The 22,468-nt window shown below is 37.4% G+C and overlaps 1 protein-coding gene across 1 annotated transcript; it reads right to left on the reverse strand.

Annotated features, from left to right (window-relative positions):
- Positions 1-459: 459 nt before the first annotated feature.
- Positions 460-18,099, reverse strand: mfsd8l1 (major facilitator superfamily domain containing 8-like 1). The gene is made up of 12 exons (XM_059340781.1): positions 17,723-18,099; positions 15,659-15,844; positions 14,630-14,692; positions 12,095-12,214; positions 11,600-11,679; positions 11,165-11,519; positions 10,247-10,320; positions 9,735-9,948; positions 8,616-8,738; positions 7,695-7,825; positions 3,465-3,583; positions 460-2,242 (listed from the first exon to the last, which is right to left on the reverse strand). The coding sequence occupies exons 1-11, from the start codon at positions 17,796-17,798 to the stop codon at positions 3,509-3,511; spliced, it is 1,497 nt and encodes a 498-aa protein (XP_059196764.1). The 5' UTR covers positions 17,799-18,099; the 3' UTR covers positions 460-2,242; positions 3,465-3,508.
- Positions 18,100-22,468: the final 4,369 nt, after the last annotated feature.

Below are 22,468 nucleotides of genomic sequence, written 5' to 3' on the forward strand. Positions count from 1 at the left end.
TTAAATATATTTGAAAATAAGTTTCATGTAAATTACAGAATAGTTTTACAGGATGTTATTTTATGCATTTAATTTAAAAAATTAAATTACAGGAAAAATAAACAATTCATAATCTTAGAATATTTATCCTTCACACATAGTAAACCAGTGCTGATATGGAAAGGGGGGAAAAGTGTGTTTTATTTTTACAATGCTTTAACCAATGTTGCCAACAACTGTAAACCTTCAATTAAATTAAATGTATTATTATTTTATAAATATCTGTAAATATGTTCTCTTTGTTTCAATTTGTCGGCCTAACATATAACACACTAAAAAGGCATGCATTTAAAGAAATATATAAAAATAAATACATGAATACGTTTAACTCCTAGATATTTTTTCTCGTAAATTAGATGTATTTATAATGTATTTGACTATAATATATTTGACAGAATAAAAACACACAAGCAAATAAAGTATGGTGGAGGTTTCTATTTTCTGTATAGAGACAAGGAATACAAAAAAAATGAAAATACATGTTAGGGGCCAACAAATTATCTAATAAATAAATGTATAATAAATAAGAAATAAATAGTCTTGTAGTAAATTATGTATTTTGGTGTTTGTGAATATAAAACCTACACAAATTATCAAGAGGTAGAACACATGATGGAAAGCCTTTGGGTACAAAAAAAAAAAAACATTGATTGGTGTGTGTTTTCAGTACTGGAGGCTAAAACAACTACAAGACTATTTTTATACAAAAAAGTTCCCAACAGAGCCGTTTTTCCCATAATGTGCATTTGTTATTTTGCACTATATGACCGGCTGAGATCACACTACAAGCATTAAGGTCATCAGGAACAGCGGGGATATGCTTCAGTAGAAAGATTAAGAGCGCCCACTAGTGTTTAAAATATGTACTACATCAGCATCAAACAATTACACAAGTTCTGCTTGGCTTTTTTTAAAGCAGCCTTTATGCCAGGAATATTAAAATTTTTAAATAACCAACTCTAATCAGTGTTTGACAGACTGTATTTAGTGTTTCCCTGAGAATTTGATCTCTGTGAGCTTTAAATGCCTTTGAAACAGTATTTTGACAATGAGAAACAGTTAAAACCTACATTATTTCCATTCTTTCGTGATAGTATTTTCAGGCCCAACTAGGGCTGGGCGATATATCAATATAAAAGATATACCGATATATTTTTCAAATGTGATATGGAATCAGACCATATCCCATATATAGATCAAAATTGCACTGTGATCCTTGCTCCAGGCAAGCTGCGGCTTTTATTTAATTTTTTTTTACATTTCAATGTGCACTTTATGGAGCTTTGATTATTTTTTTTCTTTAAAAAGGTTCTCCTGTTGTTATACAGTATTTATGTTCACTTAAATGAACAGTTTCAATAAAACTACTTGTGACATGTCATATTTGACTTTGACTGAACATTTGCTCTCACTTTGTGATAAAAATATCAGGATATATATCGTATTTCGATATTCAGCCTGAATATATCGGGAAATGACTTTTGGTCCATATCGCCCAGCCCTAGGCCCAACACATGGTAGAGGCCACAGTAAAAATAGTTAGCAAAACACATAATTCAGTTTTTAAATGAATGAATACAACTTGAATAAAACATACAGTTTTGCAAAATATCTTGATGTGTTCAAGGAGGAACCTTCATTATATCATCTTCATATATCTGAATAAAGAAATAAAAGTCAAAATTCTTCTGATGCGCAAAGAATATGTTGGTCTACATTTTGATCATTTTACTTTCGAAGAGACAAAAGCTTGGTTTTCAACCTGCCAAAACGGACTTCATACACATAAAAACTTTTGATAATTTCACCCATTCTTTTGGATGCTTGTTTTTCTAGAAGATGGCTCTTCAAGTATCAAGAACAAGCTTGTTTTTCAGCTACATCCACAACTATTTGGCCTGTTCATCAATGTCAGATGCACCAAGTGTAGTAAGAACTCAATGCAGAACACAAAAAGACGGAAACGATTTTCATCCATAGCTTGCACACGCGGTGTCAGCAGGATTTCCATATTTCCATGGGAAATGTACAAATCAGTACTTAGATCAGCCTCTGCACACAAAGCTGACCAGTCCAGGTTTAGGTTGGCCCTCAGGAGGTGGTGAGGTGTGTGCTGTTGGTGTGTGTGTTACCACCCCGAGCGCTGGTTCCAGTGCAGAAAGTGAAACTGTGGAGGGACTGGCGGGTGCAGGACAGAGACTCCCTGTGCAAAAACAGAAATTACAGAAATAAAGGATGAGAGGCAGTAGGGTGGAGGACAAGGCTGCTTATTACAGTCTGGATGTTATCTGACAAAAAATATGTTCACCAAGGAAACCAATAACATGGAATATATCAACCTATTAGAAAACAACACAATATAAAATCCCGGAGACCATTTTCATTGTTACTGCCTGATATAATGTATGCATGCAAGAACAAAAATCTCACATTAATCTTCCATTAACCCTCTGAACCCTGAGCAGTTTCAGGACATTTTTGCTCCTGTCCAATCTTAAACAATGTGGCCTTGTTCTTCACTGCAATATATGAATCTTGCTCGTCTATGGAAACAGCACAATCATGGCTAGAAGTGGGGATAATTCAAATATGTCTTTTGTGCAGTATAACATAGTTATAAAGCTATAAATCATTAAAATAAATTGTTTTTGCTTGTTTTTTTATTTTCCTTCATAATCCTTTTTTTGGTGGACAATGTGATTTTATATAAAATGGAATCTATATATAAATTAGTAATTTTCCAAGCTCAGAATTGAATGCTCTTTTTACAGAATCAACTTAATGCAAACATTTCTTGTGTGTGTTTGTGTGTGTGGGTCTGTTCTTGTACTTCATACAAAGTGAGGGCCGGAACACATTTTTAACCAACCGAGTGAGGACATTTTTGTGAAATGAGGAGATTTTGGCCGGTCCTCACTTCTTTAAAGGCTTGTTTGAGAGTTCAGACTTTGTTTTAGGGTTAAGGTTACAGTTAGGTTTATGTTAGGGTTAGGGTTGGGCATCTAGTTGTGATGGTGAAGGTTAGGTTAAGGGTTAGGGTAAGGGGCTAGGGAACTCATGATTCCAATGACGGCCCTCAAAATGATAGAACTACAAGGATGTGTGTGTGTGTGTGTGTGTGTGTGTGTGTGTGTAATAATTGCCCAAATGAGACATGTAGAATAAAGAGTTTTTTATGAAATATCACTATTTTAGGCTTAGATTTGATTATATTTCCTTCATTCGAGGAATGACAATAATTTCTGTTTAGCTGGCAATTATAAATTGTGTAATTTATGTTTTTTTAAAAAGCCTTTTAAACCTGCTGGTTGGTTATGGGGTGCAAATGGTTAATACAAATTAGTCTTATTTAACATTGGATAAAGAAATGTAATGTAATGTCTTCCTTTACTAAATCTGTTATATTTGTAAAAGAATATAACTACCTTCCATATCCACTTTACTGCTTCCACCGTTGGCTGGACTAGTCTCAGTTGTCGGAGTCGTCTACTTGCTCCTCCACAGCAGGAGCAACCAGCCGGTCATATGAGAAAGCCAGCATCATCTGTAGAAGACAAAATTAAATTAGTTTGAATCTGTCAATCATAAACTCCTATAAGAAACACTGTAATAGAAGAAGGATTTGTAATAAATCTAAAAAAAATACATTACAATATAAATATTAAAAAGCCAGATTCCTGAGCAAATAATTGGTGCTTGCACAAAGCCCCTTTTCCTCAGTAACAAAATTAATGCTGAAAAATGCCTGATTTGGAGAAGCCCAGCTTCAGAGCTGTCAGTGATCTAACAGCATGTCTTTCACAATAAGAAGAATGAAAGAGAAAACAGACAGGGCTGTGAGGGAAGCTTCCTGGTGGACCTCATTTAACAGAAGAGCAGTGTGGACTTCCTTTCACCTGTTTGGAAGTGCAAACACACTAAGGCCTTCTCACAAAGCACACACTCAGGTTTTGTTTTCCTCATTTTTAATGGTAGTGGAAACATTTGGCTGCTGTGGTCTGCCCACGCTTCATTACAGGCATTACAAGCATTTTGTTATGCTTGTTTGTTCCCAAACGCAAGAGGAGCTGCTGGCTATAAAATGTCAACTCGCATCTTCTATTCTTAACTGTAAACCTTTTCTGTGGTTTGTTTGTTTCTTATTTACTCTAATAAGATTCTCACTGCAAAATAAAAAAAACAAACCCTCATTGCAATTTTCTAGAAACAGAAATGAGACCGCAGATTACACAGACTAGGAGCCTGATTTTAATCATTGCCAGGGCTGTCTATTGTACCACTCGTCAATGACGTTAGTAGATCAAAGAGTAATTGGGTGTGCTTGAAAAAGCACACTATGTACTCTTCACCGGGCTTAATCCTAGATTTTATTCTTCCGTTTCTTCCATGTTTTTTTCGGTCGAACACTCCTCCCAGAGTTTTGGTCGCACATACACTAAAAAGGTATCAAATTGACCATCTCGCCCATGACAAGTGTGCTGTGACTTTTCTAGGGGTTTCAGCAAACAGTTTTCAAATTATTCGTCAAAAACACAACAGATAGCCCCCCAATGTTACCCTATGGAGAGGCTACAGTGAATGACATCATCCTTAGAGTGCAGAGGAAGAGAAACATTTTTCAAAAAATAATTTGGAAACTGCACTCGAGGCCACAAACGCCACTCTAGAGCAGTGATTCCCAACCTTTTTCTTGAGGGACCCACATTTTTATTATTGCTCAGTTGGTAGAGCGTCCGTCCAGTGACTGGAAGATTGGTGGTTCGATCCCCCATCATGGCAGCTACATGTCGAAGTATCCTTGAGCAAGACACTGAACCCCAAATTGCTCCTGATGCTGCGTTCATCGGTGTGAGAATGAATTCCCAATGGTGGCAGGTGGCACCAGTGTGCCCTGGTAGCCTCAGCCACCAGTATGAATGTGTGTGTGTGAGTGGGTGAATGAACGTAGTGTGTAGTGTAAAGTGATATATAAGTGCACCCCATTTACCATTGTAAACTTTGGAGACCCCTTCCCCTCTTAGTGGCTAGCTCGCCAAGTTTTTGCCGCACAGTGATGTCACCCATATCTTTGTGATCAGGATAGTTTCTGCTTCCACGGGATACCAAGTTTGTGTGGACTTTCGGGTTTTAGAGGTTAAATTTACACTTATATGCTAAATTACTTGCTTTCAAAAAAAAGCAGACATTCAAACTTGCATGAAGCCTTGCCATATGTTGTGAGCTTGTAGACTGGCTTTGTTCAAATTCATAGGTATAGATGTATATATTTGATCCATTAGATTTATTACAACCCTTAAAATCAAGAGGGCTTCGCGACCCCCGTGGATCTTTGGCGTTCCCCTGGGCGGGCCGGGCCCCCCGGTTGGGAATCACAGCTCTAGAGAAATAATTTATACATAGAAACGTAGGTAAATTTGTCTTCTCACTCACATTGGTCTGCTAAAGCTGTCAGAGTTATAGTTTGGGCGTAGGACGCACAGATACACCAACAACATGCACCCCCCCCCCCCCCCCCCCCCCCCCCCCCCCCCCGCACCCCCCCCCCCCCCCACACACACACACACACACACACACACACACACACACACACACACACACACACAGGGACAAACACACACACCAACACCTGGTTTATTATCTTACATGACTTCCTCCTCTTTTCCATTTGGAAAACAGTTAAAATTGTAATTTAATAATGTATGGGTAAGAGTCAAGGGCCAAAGTCAAGCATACTACAAGCATACTCTAGTTGCTATTTATTCCTAGAGGCAGATGCAAACTAAAGTATTGAGATGAGATACACAGACCTGGTTGTTAATTAGGTTTCAATAAATTAAATTAGTTTAAATTTTTGCAAACCAAAATGCAAAAAACTGTCAGTTTCAGCTAGGAAGAAAACTAGGTGAATATTGGCCCTTAACCCATTAACCCAGGATGCAACATTTGCATGCATATCCCTTGAAGACTGGGAGAGACGTCTGCATGTTTTGGATGATCTGGTCGTTTTTAAGACATGTGACCGATGAATGCAATGGGATTTGCTGAAATACACGTGTGGAAGGTACAGGGGGAATAAACAAAAAAAGATCAAATTACCGAAAATGAAGTTTAACAGTGACAAGACCATCCAAAACACACACACATGCACGTCTGGTACACTGTGAACAAACCGTTATAGCTATTGCACTACCACTTGTACTTCTGTCTTGCTATGCCACACAGTGTAATACATCCTACCTTTTTTGTAGTTGTTTATTGAAGTTTTAAAAATGTTAATGCACTTTAGGGCAAAGGCAATGCTCTACAGTTAAAGCCAAAGGTTTAAGCTATGTTTTTTGTTTTATATTTCTATGTGCTACAGAGGCTGAGAAATTTAAGAAATTCTTCATATTTTTTTACGATGTTTATAGATTGAAAAAACAACCTAATGAATTTTAGGCCAAGGGCAGTGCTCTTCAGTTAAAGCCAAGATTTAAGCTTTCAAATACATTTATTTTTAATTTCATGTCTATCTGCTTCAAGGCTGAGAAATTAATTATTCAGGAAGAGACATTCTGTGCAGTTTTTGAGAAAACCTTCAGGTTTTGGGAGGTGGTTTTAAAACAATGATTCGGTTTAAGAGGGTGTTTTTCTAGGCGGACTTAGCTCTTTATGGGTTTAAGCCAGAGGTGTGGACTCAAGTCACATTACTTGGGCTCGAGTCAGACTTGAGTCATGAATTTGATAACTTTTGACTCGACGTGACAAAATGTAAAGAGACTTGCAACTCGACTTGGACTTGTGACCTGACCGTTTTGACTTGAAAAGACTTGCTACTTTCCCCAAAACCCAAAGACTAAAAAGTCTGTTGCAAAGGAGTGCTCTATCTCTCTTTGTGTAAATGTGTGCGTCTCTCTTTCTGTCTGTCTGTGTGTTTCTGAAGTGTGCTGTCAGCACGACATCCAATCAAATTCAATCCACGTTATTTTGATTCGACAGCATCCATCCAATCAAATTGCAAGACAACCAATGAAGAAGAACTGTCCAAAAACGGCGTCACTTAGCAACAATGAAACCAAAAATAGTTTGTTCGGGTATAAAAACTTCGACGTGGTCAACAAAAAACGAATTGCAGTATGCATACATGCCGAGGTCAAAGATTACAGACGGAGACACAACAACCTCCAACTTCTTCAAACATTTGATGTTGCACAAAGAACGGTAAGTTTTGAATGAACGCTAAAGCTAGCTTCTCGGCTGAGTAACTTTGCTAGCAACATTGCTAAATTAGTGAGGAAAAAAACACACAGAGACAATATGACACAGGACAGAAACTGCTGTGGAACTAGTTATAGTGCAATATGCTCTTGTGCACTTTGGAGGATTTGAAGAAAAAAAAGTTGATAAATAAACACAAATTTTAAAAGCATACATGATCCATGTAAATATTATTACTCTGTTGTTAAAGGGACTCGAAACTCAAACTGTAGGACTTGGGACTTGACTCGAGACTTGCCATTCTTGACTCGGGACTTGAGGGCAAAGACTTGAGACTTACTTGTGACTTGCAAAACAATGACTTGGTCCCACCTCTGGTTATAGCCATACTCTCCTTTAATCAATCATAGACATGATGAGTTGACACTTTCTCTGTCTTGTGGTTTCCTTTTGCATACCGTTAGAAGTGCCAGCAGCGCCATCATCACCCCCATCATGATGTACAAGTTCTCCGTAAGACCGCCAGCCCACAGAGGGCCCAGGATGGTAGCGAGACCGCCCACTGAGCGCCGCACTCCCTGACTGAAACCTGCATGAAGACATGAAGACATAAGAACTCAACACACCAAACCCTCTGTGACACTGATTTTATTATTACAACAGCCTGAATAAGCTATCGGGAGGGAAAGCCACAGAATCAAATACCTTAAAGCAGTGGTTCTCAAATGGGGGTACATGAAGGCACTCCAGGGGGTACATGGGATTTTAAAATATGCATTTAAAAAGTAGCATCCGTGCAAAAATCGTTTTAAAATAATTATTTAATAATTATTTTAGGAAAATGAAATTATAAGTTCATAAAATGAATTTTATATTCAGTAGGCTATTCAATTTCATGATCCTAAAAATCCAGAGTCTCCCCCATACCAGGTCATATGCCACCTGGCATCACCTGTCAATCACTTGAAAACTCAAAGATGGAGTCGTGGTTGAAGCGTAGCAGTTATAGTTTTAAATGGTTATATGCTCACTGTTTTTACTACATTAGTTTGAATCATTACATTTTAGTGATGAGAAATATTTGTAACAAATTAGTAATGGATTATTAACGTTTAAAATGTTTGAAGTAGGGGTTTTTTTCAAATGTTTGAATTTTGTATTTGTTTCAGTTCCAAAGTTTAATAAATCAGACACTGATGGCACAGCGCTCTGTTTTCAAGTCTTTTTTTTTTTTTCAACCAAATTTTCTTCGCCCTGGTTAGGGGGTACTTGGCTGAAAAAATATTTCACAGGGGGTACATCACTGAAAAAAGGTTGAGAACCACTGTCCTAAAACATACAATACTTCCTCTTTTCCACTAGATGGTGCCGTTTCTCACCTTGTGTTTTCTCAGCAGTAACTTTGGAGAAGAGGGACACCTGAGCCACAGCTACAAATGGTAAACCCCAAACCTGCAGAAACACCCCAATGATGAACTCAGTGAGCTGCCAAGGGAAACCACCTGCAGGAAACAAAAAGGGCAAGAGAAAACACCGAAACACTGAGTGAATAAACAGGATACAGCCTTGTTCAAAAAGCATACTGAAAATGTTTGATCACCAGAATGTAGGGCCGGGACTCGATTAAAAAAAGTAATCTAATTAATTAGAGGCTTTGTAATTAATTAATCGAAATTAATCGCATTTTAATCGCATATCAATATTTTACCTGAGAACAGTGAGAAGTATTTTTTTTCACATGGATTTTTAGTATACCATTGAATAATGACTGAATACATAAGCTTAAGCATCAAAAATATTGTTTATTTTTGCTCAAGTCCAACAGACCAGTGCAATTTTTGCCATTAAGTTTAGCAATAGCATATTTAGAAATATAGTACATTTCAAATTCAAGGTAGCCTATAGGTAGGTAGACCTTCTGTAAACTATAATACTTTGGTTTTTTAAGTAAAACACAATCCTCGCTAGCTACCACACTAGCCGCTAGCTGCTATATGTTTTGCATTGAGGTGATACTTGAGGCTCGATGTGCTGCGGTGATATGTGAATTCCTTGTTGCATAGCAACACAACCATGCTCTTATCGACGCTTCCATCCGTTGGTTTTTTGTGACAAAATGTCCCATCATCCACGGGGCCAACCAAAGCGCTCTCATCAGCTTCTTCCTTCATGTTCACTGTGGTTTGTTGCTGTCTGAACTCATGAACGCTAGTTGGTGCTCCGGTATAATCGGTCCGCCTGAAACTCATCAAGTGAGAAACGTTCCGCGGTGCAAAAATAAGTGTGATTAAAATGTGTCAATTTTTTAACGCGTTAATTTTTGTGTAATTAATTAATCTTACTTAACGTGTTCAGTCCCGTCCCTACCAGAATGATTTTTATAGATTTTAGATCTGCAAAGGTATTCATATGTAAATGATGGTGGGTGATCGGACTTTGTGGTTTGAGTAACTGTTGACTGCGTGGACAATAACAAAGCTTCTTCAGTGCATTCTGACCTAGTGGGTTAGCAAGGAAGATGAGGCACCAGACACCAGAGATGTTGCAGATGGCCAGACCGATGGCCAGCACCACTCGCTCAGCAAAACGCTGACTCAGCCAGCGCACAAACAGGAAGCCAGCGATCACCTCCACACCGCAGAGACAGTACATCACGCTGTTCTCCAGCTCCCCGTAGCCAAAGTACTTCTGGGTCATCGGGGTCACCATGGTCTGAGGATGGAAAGTTTGGAGACATGGAACAGTGATTAACTGCAAATATTAACAAGTCATTCTGTCTCAAAGTCCTGAAACATTAACTTCCTTGATGAAAATGTCTGCCAGTAGTTTGCCATAATTTCTATCACAGTGTGGTTTAACTTGTTCCTCAATTATTTAGATTCAAGAATTAATATCTTGACAGCAGGCATATTATGCCCCTTATTTCAAGAAAGGGATCCAAAGAAATAAAATGAGAACTTAAGTTTTTTATTTGATCATATAATATCTACTGTATGTGTCTTTACTGCACCTCCAGCGCTGTCTGATTGAAGAGGGTGATGAACTGAGCAGCCAGCAGCACGACCACCTCTTCTCTCAGGAACTCTACAAAGAGACATTATTTTTAAGACCTTAACCTTAGAGAATATGTTTTACAATTTTTTCCAGACTTTTTATTAGGGGTGTGACAAGATCAAACTCGACGATATTTCTAGTCGCGTTAAAAATCAGTCTCGCAATATTTGTGAGTTTTCCAAACTTCTTTTTGTGACCTGTGGGGGCAGTAAAAGGAAAAGAAGAAGAGGAGGAGATGGAGGAGGAGAAGCAGTAAGCAGCCAGAATGACGTTACAGGGGCCGGTGGCTCATTAAGAAGAGAAAGAACAAATCGAAGCGGCACAGTCCTCCTGCAGCAGTCTCTCCCAGCTGCAGAGCCGGAGTCTGCAAATTGCTAACAGGCTAACAGTTAGCTCTGTAGCAGTACAGTGTGTATGTGCTGCTGCTGCCGCAGGTGTTCACTTAGCAATCTCTGTTTGTTTACAACAAGCAACGGACACTCTGTGCACAGTTAGCGATGCCGGTTAATTCAAGATGTCTATGTTTATGATAATTAGCCATGCTGCTTTGTTTTGATCAGCTGCTGATGTTGTCCAGTTAGCGACGGCGGCCACAGTTGAGTCTCCCGTATTTAATCCGTCGTGTATGTGATCACGGTCGAAACTGTCCCTAAGCGATCATCATGTAAAGACATTTACAGAATGCATGTGCAACACGGTTGAATAAAAGTCTGTTGGTCCAGTCATATATTGTGTCATTGTAGTTTTCTTAAAATCTTGTCTCTTTCTCGCCAACCCAATATCGTGTCTCGTCTTGTGAGCTGAGAGTATCGTCACACCCCTACTTTTTATAGATCCCAGAGTGACAGTGACACACAGTGTGTCAACCACACACCTCGAGAAATGCTGAAATTCTTAAAGGGGCTGGAGGACTCTTGGGGCTCTGGTGGCACGGGAGAGGGAGGTGGAGAGATACGATCCAGCGTGGCATGTGAAGCAGCAGAGCTGTCGATCCTGGTCTGGCTCGATGTGACCAATGAGCCGTAGGACCCCCCCAGCTCCTGGGAGCACATTAGCGGCTTTTCCTCCTCATTGTCCTCTTCCACAGGCCCACCCTCGATCTCCTCCTCCTCTTCCCTCCTCTGGCTTGTCGAGTTCTCCCTGACCTTCCCCTTCTCTAGTTGTGGTAGGTCCCAGTACATGAAGATCACTGCCACTTGAAGAAGAGTCCAGAGCAGGCACATGAACAACTGCAGGAGGTTGGAAGAAGAGAATTACAACTTTTCTTTGAGGAGTTGCAAAGTTAAAACAACTTATTATGTATCCTTACCCCAGGCGCAGTATATTTATTGACCACAAAAGGACCAAGGCGGAAATCACACAGCCTCAGGAAGATGTTAAATGCTGGACCTTTTTCAAAAACAAAGTTAAAACATATTTTTTTAGGAAGCAAATGTACTTAAAAACAACTATAATCACACAGGCGTATATGCGTATGCCGTTTTATTATACTTTTATCTTATTCTATTATCGTATACCTTGTCTTGTATCGTTGTGTACCTTGTCTTGTGTGTCCTGCTGCAAAACTAATCTCCCTTCAAGGGACTAATAAAGTGATTCTGGTTCTGATTCACCTGCCATACATTAAACTTTAACAATTGTGTGTGAGCTCTAAGCATTCACTGTGTAAAAGGTCAGTAATCTCTACCATCTAAAATTCCTGTCTTATTTTTTGTGTAGAGAACAAAAAACCCTTTCTATTCATAATAATTAAAGTCAAATGATTAGCAGGCAGCCAGTCATCAGAAAGCAGTGGAGCACTGACCAATAAGAAGGCCAGCTTGTCGGCATGCCATGACAGCAGCAAATGCAGTGGCGCGGTCCTCAGGGGCCGTGCTTCTGGTCAGGAAGCCGAAGATAGATGAGCCAGCACCTGTGCCAATACCTGTGGAAAAACATGTGTACATTTTCAATTTCAAAATACTGAGGTTTAAAACTGAGGGCTATTGCCTGAAAACAAGTTCAACAGAGCCAGGGTCACTGTGTAAGTTGACTCTACAACAGCCCTAGGCAGCTGTCTTTGTTTGTTTTTTTAAAGATCTTTTGGGGCATTTTCGTGCCCCAAAAAGGGGGAGAGCAAAGGGACCTTGGACCAGATTCAAACCAGAGTTCGCTGTGACAAGGATTCAGCCTTATGCTGGGCTTACACCAAAAGATTTTCTCAGTCCCTGACTAAAAACTGAAAGTCTTTAGTAACTCTAGGAGTTTTACTGGAGTCACGGTGCTCCCGTCATCTCCATGGTTAAGTTTAAGGTAGTAATCTGCTCTGTTTCATATCAGTCTTTTCCTAGTCTTGGTTTGGATCATATCAAACGTGTTTGATATGATCTCAAGTCTCAGTGACGTAACACAATTACCATCCAATAGATGAGCGGGGGAAAGGTCCCTGGTTCCAGACCGGCCAGTAAAACCACTTCCACAGGAAAAAGGAACATCACAATAATGCTAGTAAGCTCAGTCCTAAATAAAAATATAGTGATGTCATATATTTACAGCCACAAGTGGGATTTTTGGGGGTGCTGTTTCTTAGTAAAGAGGACAGTAAGGAGACCCAGTTAAAATGTATAAATTAATTTATAGCCTACATAAATAAGTAATAAATAATGGATTATTAATGTATGAATATATTTCTAAATTTGCCTTTCCTTTATTCTTCCTTATATCTATTTTTACTGTAAAATAGTAAACTTTTCACGTTTTTTTTCCAACACAAACCATTGCAGACACTAGAGCAGCTGGAGCCAAAAGCTGCTTCTACTCCATTTGTAAGTTTTTATTAAGAGCATGATGGGGAAAAAAGGCAAATTAGGTAAAAAAAAATGCAAATAGAATCTAGTTGTAGTCTTGTAAATAGTTACCCTGCAAGATTCACAGTCTGTCTAAAATCTCAGTGTGAGACTAGGCTGGGACTAAAAACTCTAAACACTTGTCTTTAGATTTGAGCTGATAGTTTTCAAGGAGTCTTTTCCAAATCTTTTCAAAGTCTTCTGATGTATAGGTAGCATTAGTGGTATGGGCTCTAGCAGTAACCCACTGGGACGTCCCAGCAGCTGTTTTTCTTCATCAGAGTCTGTGCACGCTCCCATAAAAACACTTGGTGAAACATTTGACTCTACTATTGCACTGAATTGTCCAATAGCGTTCTGCCTCTAAATATTAAACCATTGTTACAGCAAAACGCAACAATGCTGCAGATAAGGCAAGAAAGGAATGCAGAAAAAATTACTGATTGTGTAAATTGTCATTTAATATATTTATTTTACACTCAAAGTGCTCTCAATGCCTACAATTTATTTCTAACGTAACAGCTGCACATTCTACACTGCCCTACAAAGTCTAACTGCAGTAACTACGTAAAGGGTAACATTTTAACATTTTTTAACCGGCCTGCCAAATGGGTTATAGGTAGGTCAGTGATATGGCACTTATTTCTACATGTATTGATGATGTAATTTTTATGTTCAAAAATCATGATTATTTATTTGACCTTTGACCCCAAAAACTTAGCTATTGCACTCTGGTTTTGCTGTAAAAGGTTCTAATAGAAATCCAAAACCAGATTGCAGTAATTATAATGTTGTCGTCTTTATATTTTGTTTTCAGTGAATAAACATTTTCAAATAGATTTTGTTATAAGTGTATTTATATTTATATTTATCAGTGTTTAACAACTCGATTCAAAGATTTGTTAATTTTAGACAAAATATCACAAAGTAATGTTATATTTTAGTCTTAATATAATTTATCTCACTTTTTTATTTAATCACTATCTAGACAACAATTTGCCTTTCAAATAATTATATAATTATAATCTCTAATATTCTATTATATTTATGTTTAAATTAGTATATATATCCAAAGCAGACTGTGGTAAGTGCAATTACTGCTTTGTTTTGAGTTGGATTTTGTGGTTTTTATATTATTATTTCTCTGAAATAAAGCAAAATTGAAATCTAAAACTTTGTCACAAGACAAAACAGACATCAAGGAGTTCATTTTTAGTTATAACTCAATTTTCACCAAAAATGTAGTTACTGCAGTTAGGCTTTGTAGGGCAGTACAGGTCTTGCACTTTAAACTTAATGCAGCAAATTAGGGGCTAATAGTTGTCCCAGTTAAGATATAGTGCACAGCAGCTGTTTAAAGCCGAAAATGACGATGCAGCAGTGTATGCACAAGCTCCAATTCATATCTTTACACAATGATCCTGCAAAGCTATACTGATATGACAGGTGTATTCTACTGGCTTGCCAACTGCCAAATAAATAAGAAGTCACAATGTCACCCTGTTCAAACTCACCTGCCACCAGTCTGCTTGACAGTAACAGCCACTTGGAGAAGCCCATAAAGTACATGAAATTACCTAGAGAGGGACAAGGAACATTCAGTGAGTGATAACATTCTAGTAGAGTTTGTGTTTTTTACATGAGAAGTTGGTGTACAGTCACAAACAAATTATTAGACCCTTGTTTTTTTTTTCAATTTTTGTTCATTTTAATGCATGGTAGGGCTGGGCGATATAACGATATAAAAAAATATATCAATATGTTTTTAACAGTTATATGGAATTAGACCATATCGCATATATTGATACAATTAAAAATATATATATCTCTTTATATGTAAATGCTGCCCTTACTAGGTTTTGTCATATTTAGTTATTTTGTAATGTTTGTTATTCTTTTCTCATATAAATATATTTATTTCAGAAAAAGATTGGCCTATTTTATTTCATAGGCTATTTTTGTTTAAGATATTTTTTAAATGTGCACTTTATGGAGCTTTGATTTTAAAAAAGGTACTCCTGTTATACAGTATTTATGTTCACTTAAATAAAAAAAGTTTCAATAAAACTACTTGTGACATGTTATATTTGACTTTGACTCACTTTGCGATAAAAATATCGGGATATATAATATGTATCGTTATTCAGCCTAAATATATCAGGATATGACTTTTGTTCCATATCGCCCAGCCCTAAAGCATGGTACAACTAAAGGAACATTTTTTTGGACAAATATATTAATAACAACAAAAATAGCTCATCAGAGTTTAATTAAGAGCTGATATCTAGCAATTTTCCATGGTTTTCTTGATAATGACTTTGGTTATTTTCAAGAAAACCATGAAAAATGTCTGGATATCAGCTCTTAAATTAAACTCTTATTAGCTATTTGTATTGTTCTCATTATATTTGTCCAAACAAATGTACCTTTAGTTGTACCAGGCATTAAAATGAACAAGAAATCGAAGAAAAGGGTGGTCTAATATTTTTTGTATATTATTATGGTGTATGTGGATTAATTAAGAGTGAGTGGAATGAACTCACCAATTATCTCAAATAAATTGGCAAACAAGATGATCTTTTTGGTGGTCCGTGTTTTGTCAGACAAGTGACCGAACAGCGGACCTGACAGGAGGCCACTGAAGCTGAATGCAGACAGGGCCAGACCCAGGAAGTACGGTGCTGCATCCAAAGTCTGCAAGTACCTCCATATTGTGGGCAAGATTACAGCTGAGGAAACAGAAGGAAGTGGGATTAGTTTTTATCTGCCTCCTGGTGTACACTTTTTTCTGAGGTAATACTTCAGTTCCTGCTTCCCATTTACCTATGCACTTTCCTTAAGAGATCTGGCAGCCGTTATGACCTCAGATCCAATGATATTGTGCACCTTTCTGTCCCTCGTGTCCGGACCGAAAAAGGTAAAAAAGCATTCAGTTTCTCTGCCCCCTCTGCTTGGAATACCCTTCAATCTGAGCTGAAACTATCAGAACTGATTCCTTTGGGAGCATTTCGCACAACTCTCAAAAAACGTCAATGTAAATCTTTTGCACAGTGCTCATGTTCCTAATTTGCTACTGTATTTATCACTGCTGCACTTTATACTGCTTATTTATGCTACCTATTTATACCGCCTATTCACTTGCACTTTAGTACTTTTAATATGTTGGACTTTTCGCTGCCTGTTTATTGTTATTGTTCGTCTGTCTTGTAACTTTTGACGTGTGCTGCTGCCTTCTTGGCCAGGTCACCCTTGTAAAAGAGGTCTCGATCTCAATGGGTTTTTTATCTGGTTAAATAAAGGTTAAATGAAAATGAAAGTTTCTGATTTAACAACTAAATACCAACACAGCATTGAACTTTGTCTACCAAATCTGCTGAACATACACTGTCTAAGCCAGTGATGCTGAGTCATCTGTGTGAGATGTGCAGTCAATTGACCATTCTGTAACTCTGTTGGGCTGAATCCACGTGACATCTAATAATGATTAGTGCAACCCTGTGACTCTTCTGACTCCTATAGTGCATTCATCAGAGGCTGAGTTGGTGAGATGATGGGAAAAACAAGAAATCAAATCATGTCTGTATGTTTTTATTCCAGAGAAAACTTTAAATATTTTCTAAATCCGTGGAAGAGTTGCAAGAGAGCACTCATTGGTTGCTCTTGCTCACTGTCAAAGCCAAGACCCCTATTATCACATAGATAAAAGGACAGTGCTGACACAATAGAAATGTATTTTTTGGGGGTCAGAAGAAGAAGAAGTGTGAGGTCTGGGAATTCCAACAGACAGGAAGTGATTTCTCAATTTGTCTTGTCTGGGTTTTTTCTTGTTTCATCACCTTCATAGAGACTGTATGTGTATGTGGGTCTTGCTTCTTTTTTACAGCTTCTAGGACCTAGAGTGATTGACCATGGAAAAAAACCTGCATTCAAAACTATCTCTCTGGATATTATTGAGAGAGTTGCTGATTACATTTTATTGAGTGTGGTTAGAGGGGTTGTTCTATTGGATTGGATTACAATCATGTTAATAATAATACCTTTATTTATATAGAACCTTTAAAAACAGTGTTCACAAAGTGCTTTGCCAGAACAAGCATGGCTAAAACTCCTACTCCAATAATGAAGAAGAAATAAAAATGTATTCAGTTACACAAAATATTCCCACAGGGTAACTCTTTAAGGCACAATCTAACATTCATTGAACTTCTCATTCAATGATTAGGCAACTAAATAACAAAACAAGGAAACGGCTTTGAAACAAAACCCCAATGCAGATTAAATTAACTAACACAACAATAGAGCAGTTAAATGAGGATACTGATCCACTCCACTTCTTTGTAGAACTAATCATTCCCTGATAGGCTCATATAAAGCTTGTGTATAACATCTCCTCAGAACAAAGAGTACACACAAAAGTTAACTGGTCAAACCACAAATTCCAGTACACTATGTTCATGGAAAAATCATTAGTGTGACAGTAAAATTCACAAAAAATATATGAACGCTCAATTAGTAGTAATAACAAGACATTATCTGCAATAGCTTGACATCCACGTAACGAAATATGTTAATGTCAGGGAAAATGAGTGATGAAAAACAGATTTTACCATATTCCACACCGCTTAGAAGAAATATGAGCCCGATGGTGGCGTATGTCAGCTTCTTCTTGCGTCGATTATCCATTGTGTTTGTCTGCTATGATGTTCTTCCTATACTTGAAGAAGATACATGCTCACTTCTGTCTCCTCACAAACAGCTGACATAATCCCGAGAGCAGTGCTTCCAATTACAGCCGCATAGAGAGACATGTTACCGAGCCTGTCTGCAAGCTGCTTCACAAAACATTTAAAGTAGGAGTGCGTATTGTTCTACATATCTCTGCAGGGAGTGTGCACGGAGCTGGTTTATGTCCGGGAAGTGTTGTTAACTCCCTGTGCAGGTTGAAGGTTGAGGCACCAGTCCTGACGCGCAAACATTACACCGTCCCCGGGATGCTCCTGCGCAGTCTGATCCCTCCTACATCACTTCCGGCGGACCAAACTAGGAACCGTCCTGAATAAAGTAGTGATGGGAATTTGGGCTCTTTTAAGTGATCCGAATCATTTGGCTCAGCTCACCAAGAAGAGCCGGCTCTTTCGGCTCCCAAATGGCTCTTCATTTTTTTCTTCCAACTTCTCTTTATTGGGCTCAAAAAAGAAAATGCAGGCACTCTGGTGGATTGAGAAAAGTTAAAAACCCTTTTATTTTCTAAAAACACCAACGCGTGTCGGCTTGCGCCTTCCTCAGGGTGTATAGGTATATATATTCTCTTTATTGTTTTTTTTTCTTTCGTTCACATAGAAAAATAAAGAAGATCCATGTTGATTTATGCTTGAAATCAGCACGAAAGAACAGAATGATAGTAGAAAAATTAAAGGAATAAAATAAAATAAAAATAATTTTTAAAAAACCTAGGTGGAGTCAAATCAAATATCAAGACAATACTAGTAAGGTTTACAAATAAAAGAAAGAGATTTATATACTAATAATACAACTTGGAGGATGCCAAGTGTACTAAAATTTACAATTGTTAATTTTTCATGGGATTATATTTGGTATAATAATCCATAAATGGCTGCCATATTGTGCAAAAGTTATTTATCTTACTTCTCAGGGTGAATTTTATTTTTTCTAACTGCAAGTGTTTCATTATATCATTCATTAAAGCTTGATAGCTGGAGGATTTTTTTGTTTCCAGTTCCAGAAATGGCTCTTCATTTTTCCATTTATACCTTTTATAATTCAGCCAAATTTAGCACTGTGTTGACTTGTGATTTGTACTTAATAATTTGAACATATATCACTTACACTTCAATAAATTGCTGTAGCCAATTGCATTTGCAGTTGTAAAATCCCTTGTTACTCTCTAACTGGCTTGAAGAACCACTCTGCTACAAAAAACAGATAGAAAATGCATATAAAAACCTAAGCATAGAAATTAAAATAGGACAGCTAGCTATTGACTTTTTTTAATTTATTTTTTCAAAGACACACACCTAACAAAACAAGTAAAGTACTGAAAAAATAGAAATTAATTACAGCAATCAAGTAAATGTGTTTTGCTAATGTCAACTACTGATATCTGGACAAAAAAACAAAATGTTTTTGGTATAGAGTAAAAATAATAAATAAACAACATAATAAAAAAGAAATATAATACTATGTGCGAAACAGCAGCATCCAACAGTTTTAGGTGTCTCAGCGCCCCTCCCTGCTTGGAGCTATGATCCTTGTCGTAGTCAGCCTCTGCAGCACCTGCAGGTACTTTTTCTAACAGGAAAGGTAAAAAAAGAAAAAGAAAAAAAAGAAAGAAGAACGGCTCGCTCGCTGACGGACTTAAAAGAGCCGGCTCTTTGAACCGGCTCGTTCGCGACCGACACATCACAACTAACTTCCCTGTAGATTAAATGCACAAGTGTCAGACTTGCTCTCAGATGCATGACCATTTAATGATATTATCATTAAAACAATAGCTCTTTGTGAGGGATCATTTTGAGCAAGTTTAATTCGATTTTCACAGTAAATTTAATAGAAATCATCATAAAAGACTCACATTGATGCTATTTTTACAGTTTTATATTTGCCATCTGTGTTGGCTGCAATGTTTAAACTATGTTTATATGATTTATGTGGACTGTAATAATGAATTTATGTTTTTAAATGTGAAATCTGAAGACTAGCTGGGCTTGAGGGTGCTGAGTCCTGTCCTTTAATATCAGAATAATCTGTATATTAAAAAATAGATCAACAGCGAAGTTATTGCTGCACAAGATGTTGAAATGAAACGAACGAATGAAATGAACTTCAAAATATGAAGATTAGGATATCCGAAATAGAAGCGTGATGTGTCACAGAAGAAAAAGCCTGCTCCAGTGTGATTCAGATAATAATATAATGTGCAGACTCTGTTATTCTGTGTCCTCATTGTGAATGCAGGCATACAGTTGTACTTTGTCACTTCTACCTTATTATTTCTGAAGTGTTTGGGCAGAAGATGTGTTACATTTTTAGTTACTGATCATCAGCACAAAACCAAAACAGCATATTCAGCTGTAGTACTTTTAAGTATTGCTACTGGCTGTCAAAATCACTGAGAAAATTATTTAAAACAAATATTTCCCAATAGGACTTCCAATATTAACTAGCTGCAGCACTAATACTCAATGTTTTTCTTAAACATTATAAAGCATTGCTATTTTTTAAAGGCTACAAGTTGCTCCACAGAAGCACTACATTCTGCTTTCCATGCAAATCTCAGGAGTCTGAGTCATTGGCAACGTTCCTCTCCATCCTGTGATACTCATTACCACTGCTATTGAGGATTCTGTGTTGGACACAAAAAGCTGTCTCTTCACCGTTAATTCAATCTTCTGTCTCCTGAGTTTCCACATTTTAGTTCGCTGCCATTCAAGCAAATACAGAACATTGCCTGTGACCTGCTGGGTAATAAAGTCCCATTTGTAAGGTGGGAGAGAAATATTTTGGCTTCCTGAAATATCTGCCAGATGATCTAGTCAATATCCCAACTTCAAGTGTTTTTACTTAGTTAAATCTGGGGATCGTTCATGTAGGCTAAGTGGGAGAAAATACTCACACTGAAGGCCAAGTAAAGTTGTAGCTACACACAACTATACTGCCCTATAAAGCCTAACTGCAGTAACTACATTGTTGGTCAACATTGAGTTAGAACTAATTATGAACGCCTTTATGTCTGTTTTATCTTGTGACAAAGTTTTAGATGTCAAAAGTGTAAGTAATTGCACTTTCCAAGGTGCTGTGTGGATATATTTATGCATTTAAATATAAAACAAAAGCAGTGTAGCCTTGTATTTCTTCATTTCGTTGAATAGTGAAGACAAGAATATTAGAAATTTTTATTTTATTTGATAGGGAAATTATTATATAGATAGTGATGAAGTAAAAAAGTGAGATAAAATGATATTATTATCTTTGAATAGAGTTGTTAAACACTTTTAGATACATTTATAACAAAATCAATTTGAAAATGTTTATTCACTGAAAACAAAATATAAAAGCTGAAAGAAGACGACATCATTATAGTTACTGCACTCTGTTACTGCGTTACTATTCAAATCTTTTACAGCAAATCCAGAGTGCAGTAACTACATTTTTGGGGTCAAAGGTCAAGTAAATCGTCATGATTTTTGAGCATAAAAATGACATCAATTCATGTAGAAATAAGTGTCATATCACTGACCTACCTAGAACACATTTGGCTTGTCAGTTTAAAAACGTAAAAAAAAAACTTAAAAGCAGTTTTTCTCAGTTTTTCCCTTCGTGTAGTTACTGCAGTTAGATTTTTGTAGGGCAGTGTAGCCGTCTTTGAAGGCTGATTTTAAAGCAGACTCTAATTGGAACCTTTTTTAACTGCTGATGTAAGTTGGTTATAGTTACTATGGATCCTCACTGTGAAGTTAGTACCTATAGTCCCTAAACTGTTAACCTGTTTCTGGAAAGACATGTTGCAGACTGCTCCATTGTTTTAAAGGTTATATTTTTTAAAATAAGTAGAGGATCCAAATCTTCCTGGATTTCTTATCTACCAAACATGACAGAACTTTATTCATTGGCTGTAGGAACTTATAAAGATTGCATTAATTCATCCTCCTTAATTCCTTACTTGATAATGTATAGAGATGGGCCGTTTGACACTGAGGGTCCAAAGCCTGTTTCAGTCTTTTGAAACAGACTGGTTGAAAACACTGTGTTGAGGCTTGTATTAAAGCTCCGGGATCAAGTGACTGATGACATTTGAGGCTTCAGACGTCACAACGAAGCACCGAAAGTGAGAAGAATGATTCAAATCTTTGGCGCTGCTTCATTCGTTATAAGGCGACGCAAAGTGACCCCCCCCCCGGAGAGCTATATGATCAAAATGCAGGGATGTCCTTATGATCATTACCATAAGTGGTGAATTGTATAAGAACTCACAAATATATCAGTAGTGACAGGACAACACATTTAAACATGTTATTAGTAAATTGATTTTCAAAGTGAAATTCAAAGTCACTTTCATGTGAGGACAATGATTCTCACACAGCTGTTTCAGACTGATATTGCTTTTGTGTTGGAACTGGAATCAATAAGATGTGGGAATCATTTGGAAGTTTGTGGCTTCTATACCTGCAGCTGACCACTAGATGTCACTGGTAAAGTGTCTTTGAGGCTTTGAAGCTTCAAATCTTTTTCGATACAATCAGGAAGAAGCCTCAAAAGCTTCACAAGGCTTCATTCACCCATCTCTAATAATGTATAATGTCAATCATTTATATCTTCTTCCAAATACAATGTTT

This window comes from Centropristis striata, chromosome 9 (genome assembly GCF_030273125.1).
Source record: "Centropristis striata isolate RG_2023a ecotype Rhode Island chromosome 9, C.striata_1.0, whole genome shotgun sequence".
Lineage (NCBI taxonomy): Eukaryota > Metazoa > Chordata > Actinopteri > Perciformes > Serranidae > Centropristis > Centropristis striata.